The sequence below is a fragment of the Squalius cephalus genome (genome assembly GCF_949319135.1).
Source record: "Squalius cephalus genome assembly, chromosome: 14".
Classification (NCBI taxonomy): Eukaryota; Metazoa; Chordata; class Actinopteri; order Cypriniformes; family Leuciscidae; genus Squalius; species Squalius cephalus.
Genome location: NC_137135.1, coordinates 13,453,399 through 13,463,747, shown reverse-complemented (window position 1 = coordinate 13,463,747; position 10,349 = coordinate 13,453,399). Strand labels below are relative to the sequence as shown.

Genomic DNA, 10,349 nt, shown 5'->3' with positions numbered 1-10,349 from the left:
TCGTCACAGAGATTGAGCTTCATCTCATCATGAGGGAAATAACTGGTACAACATCTAAAAGCCCTGTCCTACATTACACATGTGACATTCAAATCAAAGAGTAACATGGTATTATCATGGGGTTTTGGACTTGAGCCAGAATACCATGTAAAGATCATGGTGAAGACCAAAAACAAAAAGAGCCCTGGATGAAATCCAAATTTGCTTACGAACCGATGAAGGAAACAAATGTCTTCTAGTGGGTCAATGATATCATTAAACACCAGTCTACTAACCATATCCTCAAACCTTGCTATGCAACATAGATTTGATTGCCCACAATGCACATGCTTTAATTCAATGCTTTTATTAATTTGAGGAGTGTTTCAGAGAAAATATTAAGAGATTGAATTTCAGAACAACATTTGTGATAAAATCAGAAAGAGTGAGTGTAGTACAATCAAAGTAAATGTGGAGCAGGATGACCAATTATGAGCTCACGCGTCCGAAACACAAATATAGTTCATTGAGGTTGAACAGGGTGCATCGTTCCAGCAACGGTTAGCTGTAGGGTGGAATAATGAAATCAGTTACTCTGGATCATTATAGCAGTAATCAGTGGTGTTCAATTTAAGGCAATTGGTGAAATTCAAATGGGTCATTTAATGTTACCGTATGATATGAAATTATAGGATTGCAAATGAATTAAAAAAAAAAAAAGGCGCACTCACAGGTCCAGTTGATCTCCAAACAGTCCTCAGGAACACCAGCATTGTTAGGTTCTCCAGAGCACCAGTTGGTATAGTCATACTCAGTTCCATCACTCCAAAGCCACACTCCATCCTAATAAGTGAAGAGAATGAATACAAAAAGTGCACTACTGTAGTCAGACTTAAGCCAATTAAGGGTTCAGCTTTGAAGTCAAACCATCTTCATTAGAAACTATGCTTATGATTAAAGCAGAAATTTCAGTTTAGACAAACAAATGGGTTTCTTTAGGGCACACAATTTAACTTACTTGTTCACCATCATTAGCACCAACCCAAGTTCTTGTGGAAGAAGGAAACAGACTCAGCAGGAAATCATTCTCTGGTTGATCATGCACAGATGCGAGATTCGCACCAAGAAATTGACAGTTTCTCTGAAGAGACAGGTTTGTCATTACAAAATCTAAATCTTTTTAGCAAAAATAACTGTTGTATCATCAACCCCGGTCACACTAAATGCATCTCTATAGCCTAACACGCATTGCGTTTATCGTGGAATTTATACGCCAAAATGAGTTTACGTGCATATACGCATGGGTAGGATTAGTCGTGTGGGGTGCGTGTGTAGTATTACATGCAAGAAAGTGCGTATCAAATGCACGCGAAAACTGCGCATCACATGCACGTAAAAACTCATTTTCGCGTATAAATTGCACGATAAACAATGCGTGCAATAGAGACATGAGATCAGGTTCATGAGATCAGGCTGACACATTACCTCTGCTGTGGTCCATTTAACCGATTGTGAGAAGTACTTGTAGCACCGGAGTCCAAAATCTTTCCATCCACGTGGACATCTTCCTAAACCAAAAGTGTATCCAGTACCTAAAGTTTAGGATTTTGTAACATTTCTAGCAAAAAAACGTTTTTATTTTATGTAGCTTATTGTATGCCAACAAATATGTGTATTTTGACACTGAAAATCCTTCATTAATCATGCTAATATTAGTAAATTGAATCTTGTTCGTTCCCAAAATGGATTTAAACTAGCAAGGGTTTTTACAGTTAAATGTTTTGGTAACCACCTGCACTCCCCATGGAGAAGATCACAAAAAGCAGCAGAAGACTTCTCAGCATTGCCATGACGAACCTGAAATGAACCTAAAAATGAATAAGCAGGTAAAGTTATGTCTGCACTCAAAGCTGCACACTGTGGAATCTCAGAGTATTTTAAAGACAAAGCAAACGTTATTCAGTAGGTTTTTGTTCCAAAAAATCACCTTGCTTTTCTGATTGTTGTCTTCAGAATCTCAGAGGAAGTGTTTGTTAAGTTCCAGAAAGAGCCCTGTTTTTATAGCCTACTTTACTAATTGGGCCTCATTTATCAATCTAACGTAGATCTGAGCGCAGAAATCATCTTAGACAGGGTTCAGGTGTGATTCATGAAACATTCCAATACAGCCAATCCCATCGTACGAATGACGTTGATAAATGTGGCGGCTGAAAACAATCGCCATTTGAATATCATGGCCCTAAAAATTCACGGTTTAGAAACCGTAACTTCCTCATTATCTTCACCTGGGATGTTCCCATGACAACGCAGCACGGTGTCCATCAGCTGTTCTTAAAGGGGTGGTTGATTAGGATTTCAATTTTTTAACTTTAGTTAATGTGTAATGTTGCTGTTTGAGCATAAACAACATCTGCAAAGTTACAACGCTCAAAGTTCAAAGCAAAGGGAGATATTTTCTTTTAAAGAAATGGCTTTTTAAGGATTCCTCCAGGGTTAGTGACATCACAAACCCTAAAATGTACATAAACCCTGCCCCTGGGAATGCGATTTATAGATTATCATGACAGAATATGTTAATGACTAGAAGATAACTACACATAAGCTCAAGGGTGTAACTTTGGTTTGAGAAGTGTGGGGGGGGGGGGGGGGGGGGGAACATTTTTTCGATTTGAATCCCATTTCCTGCATTTACATTTGGGTATATGGTGATACAAAATAATTAATAATAATATTTTTGAAAATAATTAAGTTGATTATTATGATAAATTCTGCCAAAAAGAAAAGTAGGGTACTAAGTATAACAAAAATATGTCTTACTTTTTTATTGTTTAATAGGGGCCGATTGCCAAGACGTGAGAGAATCATTTTATAAAGTCAAAAATGTTCACTATTAATGTTTTGTGTGTAAATAAAATTGAAATAAAGTGAGACTCAATTTCCACTGTAATGTAGAAACAACATAAAGACAGTATTTAAATAGCCTAATTGTTTAATAGCATCTTTTTATGAATGAAGGCCTGTATCACTGATATTAATATAGCTACCGATGTCTCGATGAAAATTATTTTTTCCCCCAAAACATTTATTAGGCTTCAAAAATATAACAACTTATATTTGAGAAAATTTGGATTTCTCTGACCTACATATGTGCAATTTAGGACTTTTGAAGGCCAAAAAATTATAAGAAATAGGCTATTTAAAACATTGTCATTAGATTATTTGTCAATACCTGCTCTCTCCTCATCTTCATATTTCTTATTCTCTCAGTATTCTTATCCTGGCCTATTTCTTCCCCTCCTAAAGCTGAACTTTGACTGATAGTCTTTTCATTTCCGTCTGTGGCAGTGACGAAAGTAAACATAGGCTCAACTGATATTTATACGTTTTATGAATCATTTTCTTAGACAAGTTAATTTACTCAAGGCTACCTGTAGCCGTCAGTATACGCTGATTTCACGCAGCCGCCATTTTGAAATCGAAAGTGAGGCTCCGGTGGGAAAAACCCCGGAAGTAAAGATAAACAACAAGGCCTTTGGACTACCAACCTGAAGCTGCTGCCGCGATTTACACTATTGGATGTTAATATCCAATATAGGATATGTATATAGTTCATTCCTGCTTCTTTTTTTACTTTCTGAATTATATAAAAAAAATATTTTATTTATAAATGAATTTCACTGTATATAGTCTAAAGTATAAAAGAAATGTATGTACAGTTTTAGAATTGACACAACATCATTAAACACAACAATACGCCATCGCATTCACGACTCTCCTGTGATTAAAGGCGACACTTCCGGTTTTCTTCCCACCGGAGCCTCGCTTTCGATTTCAAAATAACGGCTGCGTGAAATCAGCGTATTGCCATTAAATTAGGAACCTTCTGCAAGCTTTGGAATTTGAAAACGTCTGTTTTTAAATGTTAAAAGTAATTTTAAATAATAAAAATTATAGGCTTGCCTTAATGGTTAATCCGGCCCTGTATGAGCCTTTCCTGTCTTAACAGGTACGAAATATACAATTGAATAAGGTTATCAAATAGTCCGCACTGCATAAATTATAAATTACATATAGATTAATCCTTATTAAAGCTACAAGTTTTTCATACAATGATTTTCTCTGTTCCCTTTGTTCTTTGGTTAACTTTACTGACAGAGAATTAGTGCTGCTGTCCCTTTAAGATCTGCCGCTGACAGGATCTCACGCATTTAATTTTCTCATTTACTCTTGACTTTCATTTAAGATTTTATTTAACTCATTTAAGAATGTTCTTGTGAGGATACTCGACAAAACGGGCATTTTGGCATACATGTGTGTGTTATTGTTCGATTCTGGCGCGCTGTCTGTGCGTCGTGTGCGTGTCGTGTGTGTGCGCGCCAGGAGCGCTCCCTGCTCATTAGAACTTTAATTGAGCTATTTTTAGAGTGTGGACGCGACGTTCCTGGACGCGGCAGCGCACATCAGCACGAGCTTTCTTTGTCCTGCTCCTCCGTGGCGATGACGGTGTGCGAAAAAAAAAAAAAAACATCATAAACAAACGAATTTGAAAGTGGGGGGGACACAAACGGGATTTTGAAAAGTGGGGGGGACATGTCCCCCCTGTCCCCATAGGAAATTACGCCCGTGCATAAGCTACATAAATTCATCAACTAATCATTCAGAAATGTCCTGTTGCATTCTACATGTTGTTACTTCTTCTTGAGACTCTCCATCATTGTCTGACACCGGTTTGAACATAAAAGGCTAAAAGTTTTTGAAATTTTCAGTGCATGTCTGTGGCCCCGATCACACCTGACGCGTTTTTTGCAGTGAGAGGCGCCTTTTTTCAACTGGTTTCCTATGGCAGCCTTTTATGTTTTCGAAACTGCAAAGCACGCTAGGTGTGATCAGGGCCTGTGTGAGGTAAAAGGACACTTTGAAGCTCCGCCCCCTTTGCCAGGAGCAGCAGCTCATTTGCATTTAAAGGGACAGACATATTTTACATCTTGTGAAAAGGGCATTGTACCACCCCTTTAAGACAGAAATGTCTTATTGCTGTTAACACAACTGTTGCAAATAAATATACATTTTATTTTTATATATAAAAAAGTTTCTCAAATGTGCATTATATATGTGTGTGTGTGTGTGTGTGTGAGTGAAGTCCTATTTTTATCTGCTCTCAACTTTAAAACTTGCAACAACATGAAGAAAATATGTGACATATCTGGCACATGTACATGATGGAGTTAAGTGCTCATGTTATTAACCCACGCTTTAACTTTCAGGGTTGTGACAAAGAGACACTGTGACGCTTGGTTTTGGGTTCCCTTTCGAGAGCGGTAACTTCTACATTGCGTCAGCTGATGCTGCGGGAACTCCTCCCTTCTCGACTTTTGTTGAAATCTTATAGGCTAACGGCAGCTTGGAACAGCTGGCCAATTGTTGCGAAGTATGCAAATACTGACAGGCTTGCGGGCATTATAAAATGCATGGTGCGACAATTGCGTCAGAATCTCTTTCTTCACGCTGTCATTGTTGAAATTGCACCTGAGGACTAGTTACCTTTTCTTCTTCGCATCCAACGGCTAACCTTTGCAGAATTTGTGCGGGCCCCATCGACCCGCCCCACACCTACGAGTTCTACGCCACCTGCCTGGGCCCGGCCCCGGCCAACGTGGCCTTCTTGGACTCCACGTGCGTGCACTGCGTCAACCTGCCGGTGCGCACTTGACAACCAGGAAGGGTTTTTGCTCATACTATTACGGGGTCGAGGCCCACTGCCACCAGGGAGTCGCTAGTGGGCCCTCCCCCACCCAGAAACGACCTGGGGTCATAGTCCTGTGCCGTCGCCACGTTCCACCGGTCCTTTTCGCGGACGCGCTGGACTCGACGTGAAATGCTTCAGACGAGTCAAAATACCAAAATTAATCGTATTCCTAGGTATGTCCAGTCGGGCCGCTGCCAGGCTGCTTCGAGGAGGAGGACTCCATTCTTCCACGACTTCCATGAGCACGTGGTTAAGTTGTGGCCTGCACCCCAATCGGCGCGTGTCCACGCTGCCACCCAGGCCATCTTCTCCCACGTGGACGAGGCGGAAGCCCACAGCTCTGTGCGCATGCCCCCCTTCGAGGAGCCCGTCGCCGTGCATCTGTGCCCGTCCTTTCATCTCTGGGCGCGGATCTCAGCTTGCAGTCCAAGCCGTGCAAGTTCAGGGCTCATCTGGCAGAAAAAAAGAAAGGCTCCAATCACTCCCTCCGGCCTCTTTGGTGATGCCGTGGAGTCTCTGTTTCTCTGAGGTGCAGAAGCGTGAGGACTATGAGTCACGAATGTTGCCCAGTCGTTCGTTCCAGCCCAGCCCGGTCGTTCTCCGGATCATCCAAATGGAGGGGAGAGTTCTTTGGAGGCCTTGCCCCCAAACGCTGTGTTCTGCATCAAGTCCCCTATGTTCCTACAGGCGACATTTGCAATGTTTGTGTGAATGGATATGTGACATATCCGGGTATGTTTAAGGGTAAGTAAGCGAATAACCTCAACTTTTGGTTCCAAAACGGAGGTTTGGAATTACAGTGTTTGTGTGATAGAGATCATTAAAGATATCATTAATATAAATCATATATAGCTGAATAGGAGTTTATGAGTTATGACTAGGCTGCTATATGAATAAACACAGACACACATTAAGCATAATTGTCAGATATTAATTCATTAGTAAATGGTCAGTTATGCGTTTAACCTTCAGCAAAAAAGTCATTTGTACCTAATGTTTATTTAAAAAATATATTATTAATACAGGGGTCCAAGCTGCACCGAAGGTCTTGGATTTTGCAGGCTATATGAACCAACCATAATCTACTTGTTATTGTGTAAGCCTACACCAGAAAGTAGTTATGTTCATTTCAACAAATAGTCCAGGTAATATGTGTAAAATTTGAGGTGAAATGTTCACTTTTTCATAAAAGCATTAAACTTGGTACACTTGTACAGTTTGGTGCCCTGAACATTTTCAGAAATGGAGCCATCGCAAAAACGCCTCGTTGCGGCTCTCCGTTGCGGAGATCATATCTCCTGAACCAAACATGATAACATGTAAAATGTGATGTCTACCCCTATGTTCTGATGGTCAAGGATTACAACGAAACCATATACAACATCATAAACTGTTCAGGAGAATAGTTAATGGTTAATTCAGTGACGTGAGAAGCCAATCACAGTATCTGAGAACCTAGGCTAGACTTTAAAATATCATGTTTGTTGCATGCATGTTGTGTAGAGTTTAAAAGGCTTAATTTGCAATGCCCTCGGCAGCCTTTCTTGCAGCCACAACTTCAGAGTTCAAGGATGGACTGGCTTGTCTGTGAAAGAGTTGACCATAATGGTCTCCAATCGCTTGGGTCCATCCAACCCCGGTCTGTTGGAGATGGCATATTTGGTGCCACCTCAAGTGCTTGTCCCCAACAGTGTCCTCCTTGGTACACTGCTCTTTTGAGGTGCTGCACCAGTGCGTCCTTAGTTCCTCTTCCTTTCTTTATGAACAACTCAAGATGAGCTTGATCAATGTTGAGTTGGCTGCTGGTGTGATCGTAGAGGAGAATTGTGAAGCTCCACACTGTTGCCATGTCATCTGGATTCCAGGTATCCCATGCTGTTTTCCTGCCCCTGGCTGCAAATGCAGATACTGTGTCACAGCCAGTGAAGGTATTGAACACAGACAGGAAGGGCCTTTGACTTGTCAGGACCCAGAGACTTGGCAATCTCATGGGCAGGTATGCATCTAAAGTTCTTGCCAGTCCAAAATGCCACGCGCAACTCCTCATCGTCCAGCTCTGACACATTTGCAATGGCTAGGACGCCCAACATCTGTGTCCACAGTGCGCAGGGTAATCTTTTTAAATCCTTTTTTTGGCAGCATCTGCCACATGGAGTAGCATCAACCGCAAGTTGAACCAACTTTGAACCAGCACCAGTTCTTTTTTGGTGGAAAAGGGGTAATCGATATTATGTATGAAGTTCTTGCTGGAAAAGTCATTGAAAGTTTTAGCTACGCCTTGTTTCAGCATGTTGATGACCGCTGACCCATCTAGTATTCGGACCTCACTGTCTGGGGCACTGTTTCGTGAGGCACCAGGGCTCCAGACGTCGACTAAAATGGTCGCATTTGCAACCAAAAATATTAATTTGCAAGTGATATTTTTGCTGAGATCTCCACTGGCAACAAGATAAATTTACATGTTATGATTAAAAATTCCGTGCCTTTTTTACCTGCATGTTCTGTGATGAGTAGATCATCAAATCTTTTGTTGTGTTGACGATAATAAAATGTGACAACACGCAGAAAAGTTACAGTGGAAAAAGACCTCACTCAGTTCGAGCGCCAAAATATGTACAGGGACAGTGAGGATCAGCTTTCCGCATCAGAAACGCATGTCAAAGGCTTTTTGAAAGCCCTCATCTCTATCAACAACGCTGACGGCTGTGCCAGCATGAGAAAGATAGAAAACAACGGAGACGTGTCAATGAATGAACATGCAAGTACTGTAAAAGTGCAGGAAGGCAGTGTCTATTTCGTGTACACAACGTGGATAAACTACAACAGGTAAATATGTCAGCTGTGTGGACGTGAAATAAGTAAGGGTTAATGCCCGACGAGGTGTCCTTGTCAGGTATTAATGGACGACGGCGAGGCGTGAACGCGCGTCGGACGGTTGCCTCCGCCGAAGTCCATTAATACCTGACAATGGACACCTCGAAGGGCATTAACCCGCTTATACCATGGTCACTTGCCAAATAACAAATTTTTAAAACATTAGTTTATATTTTAATTAGTTTTACAATCGAAATCTAAAGTTTTTACAAACAATAACTTGGTTTCCCTGGTTACGCCTGACGGTTTATTTACTAGGTGTCCTCTATCACTTTTTAATGGACACCCTGCAGCAAATCAGAATCGAGCATTCACCTAGACCATGGTATAATTGTTAACGATTCTCGTTTTTAAGTGATACTGATTTGGATTCTTATTCTCAATCTTTTAATCTTCTGTTATTGCCTGAACTTCACGTTATTTGTAGCGCATCTCCTCATTTTGTTTTAGTCTCCTACAACAGGTTTACACGAATCAAAGGTCAAAAAACACTTTAATTTTCTCATAATATTCATTGCACATCCCCACATTTTTCAATGATTCCCAAACGACTCATCAGATTAATCAGTCTCTCTTAAATCCCTCGTTTCCATGAGCTTACTCTGCTCTGATTGGCCAGATGGCTCAGTCTGTGGTGATTGGCCTACTGCGTACAGCGTGTGTCGGAAGCTAAATGCCCATTGCCATAGCTGAATTATAGCTCCGTCCGGAGGCTTCCTAAAGCTCAGCGATTGTACACACTGTAAAGACCGAGATGACGTCCATTTTACCATATCAGTCCGAGCGCAAGTCCGATGATGATACATTGGAGGAACGAGTTATTCAACCCGAACCTCCATTGCAAGGACAACTTGAGCAGGACGTTTCTCAGTGATACGCTGCTCAGTTATGGAACATTATGAGATGTTGCAGCTGTAATTCCTCACCATCAAAATTAACAAGTGTATGTCCATCAACAAACCCATGTTTATATTTCTAATTTATTGCAGTGCATATGCAGGAACAGTAAGGTTAACGACCTCCGTGAAGTTGGCACCCCATAAAACGAAATAATTTCCAAAACTATGCCATTCGTTTGTGCTGCGTTTGTGCTGATTTGTGCCGCAAAAACGAACGTTTGTGCTGGTTTGGTGTTTGAGATATTGAACATTATTTTTTGGGTTGTGTGACGTCACTCTCCACCTCATGTCCTTCAAATCGCTCCAAACCGGTGTCATTCGTTTGTGCTCGGTTTGTGCTGGTTTGTGCCGTCAAAACAAACACTGTATCTGTTTTCCTTTCGCAGATATAACAAATTTAATTCGGGAGCTGTGACGTCACTCTCCACCCCACCTCATCTAAATCGCACCAAACCGGTGTCGTTCTTTTGTGCTCGGTTTGTGCTGGTTTGTGCCGTTAAAACAAACACTGTATCTGTTTTCCTTTCGCAGATATAACAAATTTAATTCGGGGCAGTGACGTCACTCTCCACCCCACCTCATCTAAATCGCACCAAACCGGTGTCGTTCGTTTGTGCTCGATTTGTGCTGGTTTGTGCCGTTGAAAGAAACACTGCAACTATGATCCCCTCTTAAACATAAAAAAATAAACTTTTTAAGTACAGTTACATAACTGTCCACCCATATATGGTCCAAATCGTTGCAAAACTGTGCCGCTCGTTTGTGCTCGATTTGTGCCGGTTTGTGCCGTTACGATGAACATGGTATCTTTTACCCCTCCTTAGAAATAACACATTGGATTCGGGACAGTG

The 10,349-nt window shown here is 41.2% G+C and overlaps 1 protein-coding gene across 1 annotated transcript; it reads right to left on the bottom strand.

The window, feature by feature from the left end:
- Positions 1–465: 465 nt before the first annotated feature.
- LOC307170867 (ladderlectin-like) lies at positions 466–1,141 on the bottom strand (the record flags this gene model as incomplete). The annotated part of the gene is made up of 3 exons (XM_079892178.1): positions 466–544; positions 711–822; positions 998–1,141. 3 exons carry the CDS (start codon positions 1,139–1,141, stop codon positions 477–479), a joined length of 324 nt encoding a protein of 107 aa, XP_079748304.1. The 3' UTR covers positions 466–476.
- Between the last annotated feature and the right edge of the window lie 9,208 nt (positions 1,142–10,349).